This window comes from Mirounga angustirostris, unplaced genomic scaffold, assembly GCF_029215605.1.
Source record: "Mirounga angustirostris isolate CCGP_5_RB_7025 unplaced genomic scaffold, mMirAng1.0.hap1 SCAF_2, whole genome shotgun sequence".
Classification (NCBI taxonomy): Eukaryota; Metazoa; Chordata; class Mammalia; order Carnivora; family Phocidae; genus Mirounga; species Mirounga angustirostris.
In genome coordinates this window covers 103,931,904-103,953,725 of record NW_026991710.1, presented here as the reverse complement: position 1 = coordinate 103,953,725, position 21,822 = coordinate 103,931,904, and the positions used below count along the sequence as shown (strand labels likewise).

At 36.8% G+C, this 21,822-nt stretch overlaps 1 protein-coding gene across 1 annotated transcript in view; it reads left to right on the top strand.

Moving 5' to 3' along the window:
* Nucleotides 1–566: 566 nt before the first annotated feature.
* The window catches only part of ANKRD50 (ankyrin repeat domain containing 50), a 30,871-nt gene continuing 9,615 nt past the window's right edge, over nt 567–21,822 (top strand). Inside the window, exons 1-2 of the mRNA XM_045880481.3 lie at nt 567–829; nt 2,390–3,338. Of these exons, the coding sequence (XP_045736437.1) occupies nt 2,827–3,338 (512 nt within the window). The 5' untranslated portion in view covers nt 567–829; nt 2,390–2,826. The remainder of the gene's footprint in view (nt 830–2,389; nt 3,339–21,822) is intronic.

Below are 21,822 nucleotides of genomic sequence, written 5' to 3'. Positions count from 1 at the left end.
CTCAGTCCCAGACTGAGAAAGTAAAAGCATCAAGGGAATTTAATGGATTGAAAGGGAGCCCGGACCACTGAAGAATAGGACGGGTCTGGAGTGGTCTTTTGGAACAAGGGGTTTAAGGGAGAGGCAAGGGGCAACTCTCCCAGCTCAACTGCCCTTCCTAGGAGCGGATAGGGCCCCCAGAGCCAGCGAGTCCCTCCCGGCCTGCAAGACAAAGAAAGGCTCAAGGCCCAGTGGTGACGGGGTGGGTGGGGGCAGCGACTCGCGTGAGCTCGGGGACGTGAGAACGCAGCCCCCGCCCCTTTCTCCGCCCCTCCGAAAGGCGGGGCCCCAAGGCCACCCCCAAAAGGTTCCCCAGCGACTCGGGCAGCGGGGTCCAGGCGCCCGCACACGCCCAGGCACGGGCGGCGACGGGCCGGCGCTCTGGGGGGAAGGGAGGGGCAAGGGGAGGAGCCGGCGGGCGAAGAAAGGCCGAGCGGTCGGTGGGGGCGGGGCCTGGGCCTGAGGGCGGGGCGGCGGAGTGGGGCGGGGCGGAGCCGGCCGAGTCCCGGGCTGCCTGAGACAGTCACTGCCCTGACGGCGGCGGCGGCGGCGGCGGTTGGCCGGTGGGGGTTGGGAGGAGCACGACCGAGGCTGCTGGGGCAGCTGGAACTGGCAGTTGCCGGGGCCAACAGGAGGATCTGGAGCTGAGAGCGAACCCCAGGCCGGGTGGAGGAGGCGGCTGCAGTTGGAGTCCGGGGAGCGCTGGCGGCCGCGGATTCTCAGAGGAGCAAGTGCCTGGGGTTTAGAGTCTGCAGCGGCGGCGGCGGCCACGGCGGCGGCTGGGGCCGAGGTAACCGAGGGGCGGCAGCGGGGGTAGAAGCGAGGCCCCTCCTCAGGTCGGGAGCTCGGGGGCTGTGGCTAGGCTCGAACCTGGCTCACCCACCCACCCTTTCAGTCGCCGGCCCCAGACCGACTTCTCCCCACGTTCCGCCGTGGGTCGGGCGGGGGCGGGAGCGGCGCGTGTGGTGGGGGCGCAGAGCTGGGCACCGACAGGGAGGCGCCCCCTCCTCTGGGATTGGCGAGGACGTCGGGCACCCCCTCCCCCCTCAAAAGACACACCCCAAAATCTCGGGCGGGGCGGGGTGTTGGGGCGTTCCCAGCCTTCTGGAAGGGAAGACCTCAGCGTGGAAGCTGCACCTCCGTCCGTGGCTTCTCGGAGGTGGCCCTCCTGTGGCTCCTGGAGGCTGCTCAGACCGAAGGTGGTTCCCGTCTCTGGGAATCCCGGAGTTCCTTTTGTCTGTCAGCTGAAACTGGAGGCCGGAACTCTAGGCAGACACCCACCAGCCCCGAAGCACTCTACTCCTTATCCCTTTTCTGTCTCGGAAGGAATTCTCCCCAGCAGCCTTTTCTCCGGCCACAGTAGTAGATTCCATTCCTCACCCGCATCCGAAACCTTTATCTTTAGCGCCGAGGAAGGAAGGAATTCACGTTGTACTTGTGTTTAGATTTATCATTCAAGATCATCCCCATCCTCCCCTCAGTTTGTTTTTTTTTTTAACCCATTCTCATCCAGCCACAACGCAGGTAAGCATCCCCTAGATTTTGCAAACTATCAACAAAGAAGTGTGACTAGCCGAGTCAACAGAGTCCTTGACTGGCTGGACTGTGCAGTTTAATAGAGCTTCCTTTAACTGGCGCTGTTCTACCAAGCTACTCGGAAAGACCTTTTTGGCTGGACTTAAGGATGTTACTGTGTGTGCATAAAGCCTTTTTTTTTTTCTTTCTACATGAAGTTCTTTTTTTTTTTTAAATCTAGAGTAACTTGATTAAAATGTAGTTGTTTGGGAAGCATAACCATAGAGGAAGGAAAATACAGAAAGGAAAATGTAATTATGATTCTGGGGATAATTGTCCAACTTTTTCAAAGTGCCAAAGATGAAGCATATGGATTTTTTTTTAAGTATATGGAATTTTGAGATTATTTTAACTGGCAAATTGTATCCTTTGTAAGCTTTTAAGTAAACAGGCTCTTAACATACAATATTTTGCACCAAGATATTTTGTTTTATTTTAGTTACTTGTGGAAATTGTTGATTTGCCAGATATCTTGAACCTAGAAATCTGTGAACAGGTTCATTAAGAATTTACTCTCTTGAAAAATGCATTTAACGAATGCTTTGGATTAAGAAGGTGTTCACAGTGGCCTGTCATTTATGCCACATAGAAGACCTTAATCTGAAACAGTTCCCTCCATGGCAGTTTCCCAGACGCCTGAAACTGGCAAGGTCTGGTACTTTGAGTGACTATCCATCCGTCAACAAGAAATATAGAGCTACCTATCTACTGTATACGTGTAATCTCTTTGATGGCATTTACTATAATGGACATCTTTTCTGCATCTAATTTTCAGATACAGAATTAACACTTCGAATCTGGAGAAGCATTTTGTACAAATTGAAAGATTGGGCATTCTCTTTAGTTTTCCAGATGTATTGTCTCATCTGCACACTTGAAACATCCACAATCACATAAACTCCCAAGATATAACCATGGAGTTATGTGACCCATCAAGATTTAGGGAAAGTATTGCCACGCTTTGGAACCAGGCAATTTTCCACCAGTTCAACAATTAAACTAATACATTCTCTGCTGATAATCAAGAGTAAAGAGCCAAATAAAGTCATGCACATTCTATTGGCAAATGGCATCTGTGGCTGTTGGGTTTTACTGTAACTCGTTACTATATCATTCACAGTCAACTTAATTTGCAAGTTATGTCCTAATGGATGTAAAGACCTGTGTTGATGTATCCGGGATCTAGCAAATGTTGAAGATAAGGAACCTATTATGACTAATCCTTGGGAAGAGAAAGTCTGCAAAATGGCTCAAACGAGTTTACTGCAGGGGAAGCAGTTTTACTGTAGGGAGTGGGTTTTCCACAAGCTTCAGCATTGCCTCCAGGAGAAAACCAACTGCTGCAATAGTGCTGTCAACACACCGTCCCTTGTAATGAATTCTGGGAATAATGCTAGTGTTGTCTCTGGAAAAGGAGCTGCCTGGGGTGTGTTGTTGGTAGGAGGGCCTGGCAGTGGCAAGACAGCCCTATGTACTGAGCTGTTGTGGCCAAGTTCACCTATAAGCTTGCAGAGAGGTTTACATCGCCAGGCTTTGGCCTTTCATTTCTGCAAAGCCCAGGACTCTGATACTTTGTGTGTTGGAGGGTTTATTAGAGGTCTAGTTGCCCAGATCTGCCGCAGTGGACTACTCCAAGGATATGAGGATAAGCTAAGGGATCCAGCGGTCCAAAGCCTCTTACAGCCTGGAGAATGTGAAAGGAACCCAGCTGAAGCATTTAAAAGGTAACAATAACAATGCCATGATGTTCTGGTTTCTAGTGTTTTCTAGATTTTTTTTTTTTTTTTTTTTAGTTTTTTTGTCTGTTTAAATTTTGTCGGGTACCTGTACTACTTCTGTACATTTGGGGATAATCTGTAGTTGTAAATACACATGTTTACTTTGAGTATTGAAGGAAACAGAATTTAAGCTTTGTGTTGTACAGGATATGGATTAAAAGAATGTCTTTTATTTTACTTGTTTAATAACAGAATGTGAAACACTGCAGAAACGTAATTTTTTTTAAACTTATGGCAATTGTTTATTTACTTTTCTAACGTTATCTATAACTAATAAAGGATATTTGTTCTTATGGTAGAGAAAACCACTTAGCTGCCTGGAAAATAGGCTACATTTTGAGGGAGGGTGAACTGCACATGACGCCGAATTTAAAGGAACTCTCAGCATAGAATCTCCTATCTTTTTTGCTTGTAGTATTATTATTTCTCTAAGTAAGGCAAGTCCTTTTTGAAAGAGATCATTGGCCATTGAGAATCTGAAGAAAATCTGTGTTTGGGGTTTAGTCCCCTTTCAAGTAAACAAAAAGTTAAGTGGTACTTTTAAATATGTGATATTTATAAAATAATGAAAATCTGGCATAATTTTAGTACTTTTAGTGAGCATTATGAAAAACAACTTCTTCCTAACTTCAGTTAAGCATTTTTCCATTGATAAATGGATTGGTCTAAGAAAAGAGCAAGTGAGCAAAGAAAACATGATTCTTTGAAAATAATTTTTTGCATATCACTCCTCTGCTCATTGTAAAAGAAAGCAGGGAAGTTCTTACTTTTGTGCTTGTTATTGCCTCACTGCTGCTTGAATTACTCATTTTGCATATACTTTTATCCCTACACTGTAAGTATTTCTTAGCAGGCAAAAGTTTGTCCCCCAAAGCTGCAGGTATACTGTGTGGTGATTAGCGTACGTGTGTGTGTGTGGCTGTCTGTCTGTCTGTCTGTTTCTCTGTATGTCTCTAGGAGTCATTTAAGCAGGATTTGAATTGCTTTGAAAGGAGTGGTGTTTATTTTTATGATGTCCTCCTACCTAATGGTATGAAAACTATTAATTTTTAAGTGATACTGAAAATATTAATAGTATAGTAAACACTATGTGTCAGTCAGTGTTCTAAATGATTTACAAATATTGAATTATTTTCATAGTAATCCTGTGAAATAGATACTATTATTCCCATTTCATGGATGAGGAAACCGATGCACAGAAAGCCTAAGTAACTTGTCCAAGGTTAAAGGCTAGTAAGTGGCAGAGCTGGGATTTGAAGTATGTGTGTATGTATACAGGTTTGTAATCAAATTCTTTGAAGGACTTGAGGGGGAGAGTAGATTAGAAGTTTGTGGAGGACAGGGGTGTGTGTCACAGTTGTGATTTGAGTGTAGGTTCCAGATTACCCGTGTAAGTGATACAGTCGTAGGCCGGAATGATCTTTATGGATAGTGGTATGGAATTCAAACATGGGATGGGTATATTAAAGTCACCCAAAGGGATGTGTCTCTGCGAGGTGTGATATTATTGCAGAGTTTTTAATGTATAAGTGCAGTCCAATAAAACTCAGGGCAAATCTGTTATCTTTTGCTGTTAGCCACCAACATCAGGGTTAAAACTAGTAGATCATTTTTAAATAACAAGTAAATCTGTTAGGTGATACTGGTGCACAAATATGAAATACCAGGTTCAGTGGACAGTTTTAAATGTGAAATCACTGTCTATAGAATCAATGTCTTTAATATATGAATCTCTACTTTTTAAGAGACTTAAATCTCTGTACATAAACAACTCTTTTCCTATTGACTTCCTACTTTTTCTGAAGATCCTAGCCCTAGTTGAAGAGCTGAATTTTCATTTTTTATAATTTCATTTCTTATAAGTTATTTGGATTTAACACCTTAGGAAATCAGTTTCAAAGAACTTAGCTAACTAAGTTGAACTTAGTCCAACTAAATTAGGTAATTATACAATTTATTTTCTTGGAATTTATATGTAAATTTCAAATGCCTTTAAATATTTAAAATAATGTCTGATAACTATATTTTTGCTATATTCTCATTTTGAGCAGATCTTTCTGTATGGTATCATAGATTTTTCTGAAAAAAGGTCCTTCTACTTAGATGGTCCTCCTAATTTTTTTTTCCCTGTGTGAATTTTAGTTATTAACTAATTGAAGGGAAATAAGAAGCAATTAGAGCTATATGTAAAAACCACACCAGTCCCGATTTTCTGACTGACAGAAGAAATTAATCACTTTGATAAAGGAAGCATGGTCTTTCTATTTGGAACATTTTGGTGCTTTTAATTTCCTCCTGGATCTTTCAAGAACCTGGGTCACATTCTTTCTTCATCATTAAAGTAATTAATCATTAAATTAGGTGACTCTGGTATTCTAACAACTGTTTCTGATAATTCATAGAGTACACTCTAAGACTGTGAAGCTCTAATGTAACCATAATGAAATGCAAATATGAGAATACAATTCATAGTTAAAGAGAAATATTTTTGCATAGTCTATGGCATTAGATAATCTAAGCCTTTACTTTTGGACAGAGAGTTAAGATTTTATTTTAGGTTTATTGGTGATTGATTTGTTAAATAAGTCCTTTAGAGAATTTTAATAGGAATCTATTTTCTTTAGGCAGGGAGAAATGTAATTCAACAGGTAAGCAATCATTGTTTTCAAGAAGTTATAATATTTCAAAGGAGACAGAGATCAGAGCTTATTATAACATGGTGGGAGATGAAATATAAGCAAAGTAAAATATTTTTTCACTTTTGAAAAAATTAAAAACCACTTTTTTTAAACATCTTTTTAACATCTAACACTTGATAATATTGATGGTTTCATATATTCATGTGTGAGACAATTTAATAGTATTGGAAAATTGATAAAAATCTTAGTTCTTCACAGTTCCACAAAGTTGGGGAAATTGCAGAGAAGCGATTCAGTATCGAATGCATTTTATACACCTTTCTTCAGTTTACTTCCTAATTTTTTCCCTAGTATTTATCTTCAATGATACTAGATAAAATATGTAATACCACAAAAAAAACTTCTTACGTGAAGTCATGGACCTACGTGGTAACTTGTTAATTACTGGTCTTTTTCTATATGATAATAAAAATAAGAGGAACATTATTTTAATCTAGTTAAATGTTGCTGCTTTCTTTCCTTTCTGACATGATGTACTACCTTGATTTTTAGATTTAGTTGTCACAAAATTTCTTCTGACATTCATTCATTCTTATAACAAATATTTGAGTCTTTTTTTTTAAGATTTTATTTATTTATTTGACACAGAGAGAGAGCACAAGTAGGCAGAGTGTCAGGCAGAGGGAGAGGGAGAAGCAGGCTCCCTGCTGAGCAGGGAGCCCATGTGGGGCTAGATCCTGGGACCCTGGGATCATGACCTCAACCGAAGGCAGATGCTTAACCGACTGAGCCACCCAGGAGCCCCTTGAAGAGTCTTTTGTGTTTTAAGCACAGTTTAGCTGGAGATATTTATTGAGAACCTTGTCTGTGTTAAGTAGAGTTCAGGTGTAGATAAATCAGTGAATAGAACAGACAAAATGCCCTGCCTTCACAGAGCTTAAATTCTTAAAATAATATTTATCCGATTTCTATAAAGAAATAATATTTGGGGTAAACAGTTGTTATAGTGTCCATACAATACATGAATGTTTTAACACTAGTTGGAAGGAATTACATGATCTACTAAAGGGTATGATGAATGAAGGCCCATTAATTTCTATTTTCCCTTTTTCATTTTTCTCTCTTAATTGGTTAAATTGCAAAGCTATTGTTACTGTGTTTAGAATTTTTTTTCTCATTTCTGTTGATGGAACTAAGTTGATGACAATTACATTTTTACTTGAAAATTAGAAGCTGATTTCTTTCGTTTTGCCTTTTCCCCTTTAGGCTCTTATTGCAAAACTTTGTATATTTTGTGTATTTTCTAGAGTTAGTGTTAGTGTTTCCTGGTAGTCATAAAACTGTAAAACAAATTCCAGTTATTTTTGACAGAACTGTCAAGGTATCTAAGTTAGGGATGTGAGAAAGATTTTCAGATCTTGTGACTGGTTTAGAAGCACAACTGAACGTGGTTATTTCGTTCAACGAGAATCTCCTTTTTGAACCTTACTGTCATGGTCCTTGAACTCAAGGATGTTCTTGGAGATTTAGATGGATGTGGTGCTGGGAAATACAAATTTTTGTTCCTGGTAGATACCATTCTCTAATTTTTATTTCTAGTTAACAGTCTGCAGGACCAGGTATGAGTTTTCTATGTGTGATAACAATTTTCCTTAGTAAAAAGATTTTCTTCTCTGTAATGTGTAAATGGAATAAAATCATGATGAAGAATTAGGATGACTGACTAAACTTTGAGAGTTTGGCAAGAAAATGTGTTAGTAGTGAAATGCTTGTTGGAAAAGAATTGGAAACTGGAAGACCAAACTGACATTTGTTTTTTATGTCAGATAGGAATCCTCAAATGGTTGAATCTTTTCTCTAATCTTTTTATTTCCTTCTTGAACATTTATAGTTTTTCACTTGTATCTCTCTAGATTTTTAGCTTCTTTTGTAGTTATTTATGCATATCTCTCTGTTATCTCCTCCATTAGGCATATGCTTCTTCATGGCATTATTCATGACTGATTAATTTTTTATATTTACTGTAGTGCTTTGAACAGCATTTTGCGTATAGTCAGTGCTAAGTGATTATTATGCTACTTACCTATCTAGAATATGTTTGAGCCTAATTGAAGGACAGCTGAAGTTCTTGGATAAGAAAAGGAATTGAAATGTTATATTATTTAGGTCAGTTTTCAATGTAGACCAGACTGGTATAGTGATTATTAATTTATTAACCTTCTGTGTCTGCTCTTTAGCATGTATGAATATGGCATTAGTCCAGATAGTTTAAGTGGCCAGATGTCTATCTTCTGTCTTAACTGGCTCCAAGTATTTTTGGCATACTCAACAAAGGGACTAAGAACAGAATGAGACTGAGTGTATGCTTCCCACTTACCCTCAGTTTTGGGGTATTTTCAAGGCAAAATATTCCCTTTCCATTATCTGTCTTGTATAACTAATACTACTTAAAATAACTGTCATTATCTATTCTTAGATATTATCAGATTAAGAGATCTTGTAAAGTGTCTTTATTGTTCACATTTTAAATAAAATAAATGGATTAATATTTTCATAATCAAAATTCTATTTCTTTTAGTCTAAGATAGTCGTTTTTCACTGAATTGTCCGTTGTTTCCAATTTTTAACCATGTTATTTTTACTTTAAGATGGACTTCCATTCATTCAAACCCTCCCACTTTCCCTTCCTAAAACCTTTTCTTTCTACCCTTGATGGGTTCTTTCTCTTTATATTCATATCTAAGAGCTGCTACCTTTGGTTCCTGTTCCTGGTACTCCTTATCATTTGCTGAACCATTCCTCTACCTTAATCACTTCTGCTGTAATGACATAACATATTGCTCCATATCTATACTGTTTAATTTCAGTCACATTTTTAGTTCTGGTTGGCCATTCTTTCATTTACTTCTTAATAACTCAGTTTTTTTGTTTTTTTTTTTTTGTTTTTTTTAGACCAGAGAGAGTAAAGTTATGCCCTACAAGTAGAATATTTTTTACCCAATTCAGGAAATTTCACACACACATCCAGACTTTGTTTTTCTTGAACAAAAAAATGGAAATTTTGACAATATTAGGTTCTCATTCTTTTGAATCAGTAATCTGGTAGAGCTGAGTTAGCTGCTGTCTTCAGATGGTGCCTACACACCCTAATTTGATCCAGTTCCCCCACTCTGATATTCTATTCCAAGACCACTTCATTTGTTTATATATCCAGCCTGGCTCCTCCTGGCATTTTCAGACACAAACATGTTTCCTATTCCTCTGAAAAAAAATGTATTTTTTTAAATTTCTCACTAAATCTTCATATCATCTCGAATTTGTATATGCAAATACTACTTTTATCTATGACTTCATTTTTTAACTTAGTGATGTTTGACTTCTATACTTCTATATAATATATATTCACAGAAAGATATTTATGTAGTGTAGTTTCTGAACTCATTGCTCATTCTATCTTAGCTTTCAATGATATATTCTAGAACTTTTTTCATTATTTGTAATTTCTTCCTTTCAAAATCCCCTGACTACATTCTTTGGTCACCCTTGCTCTAGGTTCTCTCTGTTTGTCCAACAAATCTTACTTAGTTCTTCTCTCGTTATACATACTCCTTCAATAATTTTATTTACTTACATGGTTACCAGTGCTCATATCTAATATGATAGCAATGAAAACTGCATCAACAGCCTTTATGCTCACTCTGATCAACATGTATCTTTTCACTGGAGTGTTCTTCACTAGACTTTCCGTCTTTCAAATCAGCATCTCTTTCAGCATTTCTATTCATTGGCTCATTCATTTATTTCTGAAACAAATATGCTGCACCTGCTGGCTGCCAGAAATACGCTCAGTGTCAGGGCTAGAGCTGTGAGCCAAACAGGACACTGGGTTAAGTGTGGGGTGGGGGGATATACATTGAACAAATAATCACAAAGATAAATGTATAAATGCAACTTTAACAAGTGCCAAGATGGAGGGAAGGATACAGGATGAAAGCGTATAATATGAAACTTGACCATTATCTGGAATTCTTGGAAAACGGACTCTTAGTATCTAAGTTGTTCCTTAATTCTTATTTCCTAGACTCTTTCTACTTAAAAATGTGATCTTAAGATCAACATTATTGGCATCTCTTGGAAGTTATTAGAAAGGCAGAATATCAGGTCTTTTGAATCTGAATCTGCCTTTTAACCCATTTCCTAAGTGCATCCTGTGCACATTGAAATTTAAGAAGCACTGCCCTCAGCTTGTTTCTAGAGTTTTCTTTATTTTCTATTAGTTTATTCTAAGGTATTTGATCATTTTCTTAGAATGTTTCTTGAATCTTTTATCCTAATCTAGAATATTTATTCATCTACTCCTAGTTGATCTACGTAATTTTAGCCTTTACATTCTAATTCATTTTGTTCATAGTTGACCAATTAACCATAGTAAAACAGTGCTTTCTTTACGTCATTCCTCTGAGATTGTGATAACCTATACAGCAAATTCAAATTTCTCTGCTTACCTTTATTAAAAGGTCTTGATAATTTCATTCTGTTCCATCTAAGATATGTATCATGTTTCCAAAACTTCATCAGAGCACACAAGCTCATTTGTTGTTTCAAGAAACATTTTAAGCATATAAGAGAGTGTTAAAGGGGGTAAGAGATGTGAAAAGTAGGAATATTCTTACTTTTCTCAGTGTTTAGTAAGAACTTCGTGTGTGTGTGTGTGTGTGTGTGTATAAAATAAGGATATGGATCTTTTGTTAGTTATGTATGTTGCAGATATTTTTCTTTTTGTTTTTTGGGTTGTTTTTTTTTTTTTTGCTTCACTTTGTTTTTAGCATTTTTGATGTTTTAAAAAAATTTTATGAAATAAAATGCTTTCCATATGGTAAAGTGGTTTGATTTTATGAAGTAAAATAAGTAAATACTTTTCTGTCTTTAAAAATACCTTTTAAGGGGCACCTGACTGGGTTGGTGAGTAGAGCATGTGACTCTTGATCTCAGGGTTGTGAGTTCAGGTCCCATGTTGGACATAGAGCTTACATTAAAAAAAATGCATCTTTGAAGTATATTCTGATTGGTTGCCTATTTACCCTACAGTCATTCTAGTTATGTCTTTTACCATACTATATATAATTGTCTTAAATTTTAAGTCAATTTCACTCTTTCATGTTATTCTAATCTCAGAAATATATTTTTTATCTAACTTTATTTATTTATTTGAGAGAAAGAGAAAGAGAGTGAGAGCATGAGCGGGGAAGAGAGAGAGAGGCAGGCCCCTGCAAGCAGGGATGTGGGGCTCGATCCCAAGACCGCAGGATCATGACCTGACCCGAAGGCAGATGCTTAACTGACTGAGCCATCCAGGTGTCCCTCTAATCTCAGATATATTCTAATGTTATTTTTTTCTACTATATACATGCATAGTTAAATATAGTCTTTGGTAATAAAATAGAATTTTAAGTGCTCATGTAATTGCTTAATAAAAAAACAAGTATTAATTAAGAGAACTAATTATACCTTACTTGTTGTTATCTAGAAGAAAGATTTGGAGCTTTCCAGAAGTTGCTGACCTTTTACAATTATGACTTATGATTTGAATACATAGAAACTGTGATAGATTGGAGTGCCTGGGTGGCTCAGTCGGTTAAGCATCTGCCTTCAGCTTAGGTCATGATCCCAGGGTCCTGGGATCCAGCCCCAATTCGGGCTCCCTGCTCAGTGAGGAGTCTGCTTCTTCCTTTCCCTCTGCTTCCCTCTCCCTCTGCTTGTGCTCTCTATCAAATAATAAATAAAAATCTTTAAAAAAAAAAAAGAAATTGTGATAGATTGAATTATCTGTTTTTGGTCTTCATCTTTCTATGTATTCTTGGTCTTTGCCATATGGTATTACAGGTCCTTCTACTAGAGTAGAAATACACTTCTCTGCCTTTTTCCATATGGCTCAACCATGTTATTTGGTTTGGCCAGTGGGATGTCAGTAGACATGATCTAAATAGAGGCTTAAAATGTGCGTGAATAGTTGTGCTTATCCTCTTTGCTTCTACTATCACATGAGAAGGTCTTGTGGCTAGCTTTTCAGTTCAAAGAGGATGAGAAAGGTATGCAACCAGTAATATACCACTATTGTAAAAGTAGCTAACAATAAAAAAGCTAAGGAAATAATATTTCATATAGGAAATCCATAATTTTCATCAAAAATTTAGAAATCGATTCCTCAATTTCATTCATCCCCCACACTCAATCCGTTAACTACTTTTGTTTTATTTCAATGATAAAACAAATACCTTCACTTCTCTGCAGCCCCATTTCTGCTACTCCTATTCTTTCTTGTGTAGATTCCTGCACTGGCCTCCCAACATGGTCTTCCCATTGCTATAGTTGTCCCTCTTATCTTCACAAAGCCGTTAGAATATCAGATCATATTATTTACCTGCTTAACATCTGCCAATGGCTTCTCACTACCTCTAGAATGAAATCTAAGCTTTACATGGTCCTGTCTTTGCCTAGCCTTTGACCTCAGCTTGTACCACTTTCATCCTTGTTCATTGCTCTTTATCCACATCATTACCCTTATTATGTTTTGCAATAGGTCAAGTTCCAGCCAGCAGGTTTTTGTATGACTGCTTGCTCTGGTATCACTTAGATGCCAGCTTTACTATTATCTCCTCAGAGAGCCTTTCCTTTCCATTGAGTCTAAGAAGTCTCCCCACCCAGTCAGTGTCTTACATCAGATTATCCCACTTCATTTTCTTTATTTCTTAATTTTCAGTGTCTATCATGATCTGAAATTATTTTGTGCATTTGTTTACTTCGACTTTATGCCTACCTAGTGGAATGAGCAGACAGCTTGACTGTCTTGTTCCCTTTCTATCTCCAGGGCATAGACTATAGTAGAGACCTTAACTATTTCTTGAATTGAGGAATAACTATATTTTAATTTAAAACATTATAAATTTGCTCATATTGATAATTTGTGTTGCTCTAACCATATTCAGTTTTGAAATAGTACACGTTTTTCTGTGGAGCAATTTATATAGAGAAATTTTATAGTTTAGATAACAAGGATCCATTTGAACCAGTATTTTTTATTTTATTTGTAGTCTCTTATGCATGTTGAAATTAGTTTTTATAAAATGGAAGACTCTTTAATAGCATCAGATTGATGTTATATGATGTGAATCATGAGGCCACCTTTTGCTTCTCTTCCATAAATCCGTAGTTTCATCTTTGTTTCATAGTTTCATTCTTATAAATCTTTCTGAGATTATCATTTAAAATTCATATTCATTAGAAAGGAGAAAAAAAACTTTTGTAGCTTAAATCTCAATTATTATGCTTATTAATTGCTAATTTAGAGAGAGAAGCAGCTTGCAAACCATGGACTTCACAGGAATTGAAACATAAAAATTAATGGCACCAACTACAAGAAATGGTTGCAGAAAAAGAATTTGTGGAAAAAATGATGTATTGTTCCTACCCCTGAAGTTTTTCAGTTATACAAGAAATAAAATAGGAAAACAAATGTGCATCTGCCTACCTATTTTGCCATATTTGCTTTAAGTCTGAGTTTTCTGTTTTGTTTTAAAGGAAAAAATAATCCACATTCGAAGCCTTCCCAGGTATCCCTTACTAATTTTGATCTCATACCCCGTAAGATGACTCCTCTTATGGATTTACTTTTTATATCTATGTAGTTTGACTAACTTATATGCAGTTTGACTACATAGGGAGATATGTATGTATATTCACATACTAGTTATATGCTCAAGTTTTATACAGTTTTGATTCTGTATCAGCAGTTCTCAAAATTTTTTTATTTTAGGTTTTCTTTGCACTCTTAAAAATTGCTAAGGATGTCAAAGAACCTTTATGTGGGTTATGTATCAGTATTTGCTGTATTTGAAATTTAAACTGATAAACTTAAATATGTACTAATAAATATTTAAAAATAAATTCATTACATATTAACATAAGTAACTTTTAAATGAAAGAATATATATTGTCAAGGACCAAAAAAAAAAAAAAAACCAAAACCACATACTTAAAAGAAGAGCATTGTTACACATTTTTTACAACTCTTTCTAACATTAGGCTTAATAAAAGACAATTGGATTATCATATCTGCTTCTGAATGCAGCCCCTGGAAAACTCTACTGTATCCTTGAGAGAGAACTAGAGTGAAAAGGCAAATCATATCTTAGTTTTATTCTTACCCTGAAAGGTTCTAGAGTATAGGAAACCCTTAGGGAACCTCAGACCACACTTTCAAAACCACTCTTCTATATAAGTGGCATTGTGTTCCTGGCAGTATTCTGCAATATTTTCTGTGTAACTTTTTTTTTTTTATGTTATCTATGTTGTTATATGTGGTTCTGAATGATTCATTTTAACTACTGTACAATATATAATTCCAGTCTTTATGTTATGATTCATTTGTTGTTGTTGTCATGTTGATACTCATTTAAGATGTACTCAGCTTTTTATGGGGCGCCTGGTGGCTCAATCGGTTAAGTGCCCCACTCTTGATTTCCACTGGGGTCATGCTCTCTGGGTCATAGGATCGAGCCCTGTGTTGGGCTCTGTGCTGAGCGTGGAACCTGCTTAAGATTCTCTCTCTCCCTTTCTCTCTCTCCCCACCTGACTTGACTGCATGGGTGCACTCTCACTCCCCATCCCGGCCCCCAAAAAGTTGTATTGAGCTTTTAAACTTCTACAAAACCATGCTGCTAACATTCTCTCTTGGGCATACATACTAAAAATGAAGTAGTGAAGGGTGACTCCAAATTGCATAGTTAGAAGTGAAATTTGGGATCATAGGGTATATTCATCTTCAACTCTGTGAGATAGCACCAAACTAACCTTTAAAATTGTAACAGTTTATTCTCTTACAGTGTTGTGTATTTGAGTTTCCATTACTCTTTTAGGTCACTGACACTTACTGTATTGTCATAGTTCTTTATGTTTCAGAAAGTGAACATGAAATGGTATCTTACTATTTTAAATATCTTTGATCCTATGGCTTGTCATTTTGTTTGTAAAATTTTTGTTTTGAAATGTAAAAAGTGAGTATTTTTTTATTATTTCCTTTATGTTTTACTTTTTTTGGGTCTGAATATTTAAAAACTTGTTCTCTACTTGATTGTTTTACTGGCATTTGTTGAGTGGCATGTCTTTCACTATTAATCTATAATACCACCAGTGTGAGATACAAACATGTATGTATGTATTTTTGAGTTCTCACTTTTACTCTGGTCTATTCATTCATTCTTTCATTCATTCATTTAACAATTATATATTGGATACTTGGATCACCAGATGCCATTCTTAATACTGGGATATATTAGTAAAAGTGGAAATGTCATCGTGTTTATTGAGCTTACATTTTTTGGGTTGGAGTGGGTGGTTGGTAGAAAAGTAAAAATTAATAAGATACTAATAGCATATCAATTGACAGTAAATGCTGTGTGGAAAATCAAACTAGAGTAAGGAGGATAGTAGTGATGTACTGGGAGATTGTGGGAGAAGGATTGCTATTTTACATTGGGGAGATTAGGGCATTGTGAAGAAAATTTCTGACGAGAACATTCCAGACTGAGGAAATATCAAGTGCAAAGTCCTGAAGTGGAACTTGGTTTAATATAATCCAAAAAAAATAAGGGAACCTGTGTGGCTAGAACAGAATAAGCAACAGGGTATGTGTAGGAGACAAGTAGAGAACAGGATCCATACAATGTCTGGCCTTCAAGGCTGTTGTAAGGACATTTATTTTTAGTTTCAGTAATTTGGAAGACATCAGGTCTTCTAAACAGAGTAGTAACATCCTCTGGCTTAAGATTTTAAAGGATCACATTGGCTACTTTGTTGAGAACTGGGTTGGTGAAGGTGGAAACAGGAAATCAGTACCTGGCTAGTGTAGAAATGGAGGAAAGAGGCAGTGGTGCTTGGACTTGGGTAAAGTGGTGGAGGTAGTGAGACTTGTTCTGTTTTGATTATTTTTAAGATTGATCTGAAAGCACACTGGATGTGGAGGATGAGGAAAACAAAGAGGAGTAAAGGACTATTCTAAAATTTTTGGCCTAAAACTGGAAGGATGGGATTGACCTTTACTGAAACGGAGAAGACTAAGGGAAGCACAAGTTGAGGGTTAGAGGTCTGAAGTTTAGGTTTTAATATGTTCAACAGCAGATACCTAAGCAGAAAAGTTGAGTAAGTAGTTAGATTCACAAGTCTAGATTCAGAAAAGAGGTGCTGGCTGTATATATAAATTTCAGTGGAATATAGATGGTACTTAAGGGCATTAATAAACTTATGTAAAAAGTGAATGTAAATAGAGAAAGAGAAGATCCAAGATCTGAATATTGATATATTTCAAAATTGAAAGGTTGAGAAGATGTGAAGAAGAGTAGCTAGTGTGGTAGGAGGTGAGAGCCAAGTCCTAGAGGAGGGGTATGGAGGTGGAAGAGCTTCATTTCAGCCTTACAACGACACTACACAAATAATGCAATAAATTAATTTGAGAATATGATAACCACTACAAAGAAAACAGTTGAGATGGAGTGTTTAGAATAACAGCAATAAGTGATGATGAAGTCTTCTTAAGACATGGTGATCAGGGACCGTGTCTTTCAGGAGCAGAATTTGTGCTGAAACATAAAGGACAAGAAATTCTATATGGGGGAACTTTCTAGGCAGAGGGAGTACCAAGTGCATTGGCCTTTAAAAAAAAAAAAAAAAAAAAAGACATGTTTACTGTTAGAACTGAAAGGAGGGCATTGTGACTGGAGCAAAAGGAAGGACTCAGGAATGAAACCTAAGATTTTGGCTTAAGAACTTTGGCTTAACTTGGTTAAGTTTCTGCCTTCAGTTCAGGTCACAATCCCAGGGACCTGGGGTTGAGTCCCACATTGGGCTCCCTGCTCAGCAAGGAGTCTGCTCTCCCTACTTGTCCGCTCGTTCGCACACGCTCTCTCTCTCAAATAAATAAAATCTTAAAAAAAGAAAAAAAGAAACTAGGGGATGCTGAGATACATCAAGTGACATTGGAAAGGCAGGTGGGGAAGAACTTATTTGGGTGAGATCATATGATAATTGTCTTTCTCTGACTGACTTATTTCGCTTAGCATAATATCCTCTAGTTCTATCCACGTCATTGCAAATGGCAAGATTTCATTTTTTGATGGCTGAATAGTATTCCATAGTGTGTATGTGTGTGTGTGTGTGTGTATCTTCTTTATGTATATACCATATCTTCCTTTATCCATTCATCTGTTGATGGGCATCTGGGCTCTTTCCATGTTTTGGCTATTGTGGACATTGCTGCTATAAACATTGGGGTGCAGGTGCCCTTTCAGATTACTTCTTTAAACATACTAAATTTGAGGTGCCTATGGGGCATCCACACAGGAGATTGGTAGCAGATAGTTTGGGGGATTTTTACTTTTGAGTTTAGGGTGAGGTCAAGGCTAGAAAAAAGAACTCAACATTTTTAAAGCCATAGATTGGCTTCTGGTTATAATATGAGTAAGTAAGGCATGGAAAATAGTACAAAAGCAAGAAAGTAAAACTATGAGAGAACTATAAGCCCAAACCTTAATATAATGTGGAAGTTGATATCAAATTGAGATGCAGACAAAACTGGCAGAGCTTTTATTCTTTAAAATAAGTGCAGACCCTGAATATCATCAAGAGTATATAAAGGTTCTTATTTGGAACCATGGAGACAGGTTGTAGACTTATGCTAGAAGTTCCCCTGGACTGAGTTAGGGAGAAAACAAAGAGGGCAGGGAAGAATGAGTCAGACATTTGGGGGTAGTTTAGGAGGGGATTGTGGTAAGAAACCCTGCCTTATGTTTATCCCCACAGCTTCTGATCTTAATTGGCTGGGGAGAAGTAGAAGCTCAAAGATATTTTTCATGCCCGTAACTCTGAGTCATAAGGAGAATTCTTACAAGCCTGGACACTGGCTACTAACCTGCAGTTGCTGGTCCAGAGGGAACTTATCTTACTGAAGAAGAGCTGTCACAGATATATAAAAATACATCTCAAGAACAAAAGAGGAAGGAATCTGAGAAGCAGAGCACGAGAAACACTCACCAAAAAAAATGTTGCCATGGAAAAAAAGAAATCTATGGCCAAACATACAGCCTTAAATGAAAACGTAATTAATAAGAAATTACCTGAGTTAAACAGTTGCACAAAGCAGAAATAGAAGTGCTGGGAAAGGGGTGCCTGGGTGGCTCAGTAGCTTAAGCATCTGCCTTGGGCTCAGGTCATGATCCCAGGGTCCTGGGACCAAGTCCCGCATTGGACTTCTTCCTCTGCTTCTGCCTGCCACTCCCCTTGCTTGTACTCACTCTCATTCACACTCTCTCTCTGACAAATAAAATCTTTAAAAAAAAAAGTGCTTGGAGAAAAGATAGTAAGACAATGGAATGAGATGAAACATGCCCAAAACATGTATGAGGGTTTACTCTGTGAAAAGGGAGATATTTCAAATCAATAGGAGAAAGATAATCTCATAAATAGTTTTGGGATATCTGTGGAGACATGTGGAAAAAATTTGGAACCCTAGGTCACATCTTTATGTCAGAATTTGATTAAAAAATAAAAGTAAAATGTTCAAAGCTTTTGAAGAAAACATGAGGAAATGCTTTTCAAGCTTAGAGTTGGGAAATGTGACATAAAACTCAGGAATCATAAAAGAAAAAAAGACTCTGATATATTATCTGTATAAAAATAAAAAAAGAAACTGCATGTCAAAAAAAAAATATGTTAAAAAGTCAAAAGGAAAAATAACAAATAGTGGAAAAAATTAGCAACAAATGTATTTGCTTAATACTGAGGAGTCCCAAAAAGAGAAAAATTGACAATCTTTTGTAAAATGGGCAAAGAGATATAAAGACACAGTTTAAAGAAAAAGAAATATGACTCCTAGACATATGTAAATGGGATTGGCCTCATGATAAACAAAATGTAAATTAAAACTACAATGATGCCATTTTTTAATGTATCTGTGTAAAAATTAAACAGGCACTCTTACATAGCTGTTGGGAATATATATTTATGTAATTTTTAAGGAGAGTGTTTTGTCAATTACTACCAAAGTATACACAGGTATGCCCCTTAACCTAGCAACTGTAATCCTAGTAATATATATTACAGATGTGCTTATACCTTGCAAAAGATATGTACAAGAACATGGTAGACTTAGACTGAACCATATCAATAATCATATTAAATGTAAATGGCAAATATCCTAATTAAATGTCAGTTTGCTTGGATAAAAATGTAAGATCTAATTATATGTTGCCTACAGTATACTTTATATATAAAGAGACACATAGTCTAAATGAAAAAGAATGAGGAAATATATATTATCCTAAGCCTAATCAAAAGAAAAAGCTTACATTAATATCAGGTGATGTAAATTTTGAAGAAAAGAATACTACCAGGGATCAGAGAGGATCATTTCATAATGATAAAGGGATCAATTCCTGAAGGATATAACAGTCATAATTGTTTCTTAGTAATAACACAACTTCAAAATATCAAAAACTAATACAGTTGCAAGAAGACTTAATTACATTCAAATCCACACATACATTCTGATATTTTAACACTCCCCTTTCAATAATGGATAGAGCAAATAAACAGCAGATCAGTAAGAACAATTGGACAATACTATCACCAAATGACCTAATTGACATTTGTAAAACAGTCTACCCAACAATAGCAGAGTACACATTCTTTTCAGGTGTCCATACAACATTTACTAAGATAGATATATTCTGGGCCATAAAACAAATCCTAATAAATTTAAGGGTATGCAAGTTATATGAAGTATGTTACCTGATCACAGTTGAATTAAGTAATGATAATAACACAATAACCTAAAAAACCTGGGAAATCACCAAATATTTGAAAGCTATACAACTCACATCTAAAAAACCTGTAATTCAGAGAAGGAATCAAAGGGAAATTATTTTGAACTAGATGATATTGAAAATAGTTAAGAAGGGAATTCATAGTATTAAAGGATTATATTAGAAGGAAAGTATGAAAAAATTAAGTTTTTATTTTAAGAAACGATAAAAAGAAGAGCAAACAACTAGTAAGCAAAAGCAACAAAATAATCATCAAATCCTATCAATTTCACCCACCAGATTTCCCTCAAATCCTTATAATATTTGCTATAATATAATTAGTAGACCCTAGTGGTTAAGAGTATAAATTCTGGTGACCAACCACCTGGTTTGCCTAGGAGTTGGGGGTGGGGAGGAGGTGCAGCTAGTTTCTCAAATCAGTGCTTAAAACTTGGAAAGTCCCAGGCAAACCTTAGGATGAATGGTCCATCCTTGTGTAGGTTCTGGAGTCAGACCTTAGACCTGAATCCCTTCCTTTAACTTTGGACAAATGACTTATCCTCATGTGCCTTGATTTCCTCATCTGGAAATGGGTATTATAATAGTACCCATCTTAAAGACTTTATGTGAAAATCAAATGAGTTAGTGGATATGTAAAGTACTTAAAGCATGTAAAACACTGAATTAAAGTTAGCAGTGGTGCTCCCCCTTTTTTTTTAATAAGCAGTGGCCTCCCAACTCACTCTTCCCTTGTAGATTTACCCTGCTTCAGGCTTTCCTTCAAATATAGCCAGTTACCTTTATAAACACAAATATAAACATCTCAATTTCCTGCCTTAAAGTACTTCAGTGGCTCTTTAGTACTCTTAGATCACAGTCCAAATTTCATAATAAAGTTTATAAAACCCAGTGTTTACGTATTTTCCTAACTTTTCTTCCATACTTTGTTCAGTGGTCTTTCTCTTCTTCAAGACTTTCAGGTGAGGTTCCCACAACTAGATTTTTTTTTTTTTTGGTCCTGTGTGTTGTCCTTACCCTAACTCTTTCTCCTGACTAAGCTCCTTTTTTTTGGCTTCCCTGAGCTCTCCCCCACCCTATCCCTGTCAAAAGTAAGTTCTAAGTTGGCCCTCTGTGTACTCCCATAGCACTGTGTTACTTCTCAAGTGGCAGTGATTATAGTACATTACTTTGGTATGTTATATACTATGGTATAAATATTACTATAGTACCTGTTATTCATCAACCTTCTTTGTTCTCATAATAGAGGAAATATATACATAAGGTACAGTAAAGTAAATTTTCCCAAATTTAGCATATTCCTTCTGTCAGGATTGCCCTTCTTCCTCTTAATTATAATTTATTGTAAAATGTATTATAAATTTATTACAATTCCTGGAAAACTATAATTGGTTCTTCAAAACTTAATTCATCTGAGCACCTAATATTTGAATATTTCTCTGACATCCTCTGCCTTTCCTCTCTACTTCCCTTGAGTTGGTCATTTATCAATCACATTAGTGATGTTACCGCTTTTTATCATAGCACTGAGCATAATGCATTGAAGTCATTTGTTTTCCATTCTAGCCTACAACAATGTCAAGTCTTTATTTAAGTTCTGTTATGGGCACAGCACTATGCTAAGTCTTGGAGTACACTCATGAGCAAAACTGACATGGTCCCTCTTTTCTTGATGCTTACAGTGTAAAGGAAGAAATAAGGATCATTGACATTAAATTAATAAGTCTAACTGCAAATTTGATAGTGTTATGAAAGAAATATTTTTAATACTATGAAAGCATATTACAGGGATTCAATCTTGGAAAAGTGACTCTCAGGCTTACAATCGAAGATTAAGGAGGAGTTAATTACATGAAGAGAGAAAAGAAGCACATTTCAGGCAGAGAAAACTGCAAATGAAAAGGTCCTTGTGTGGGATGA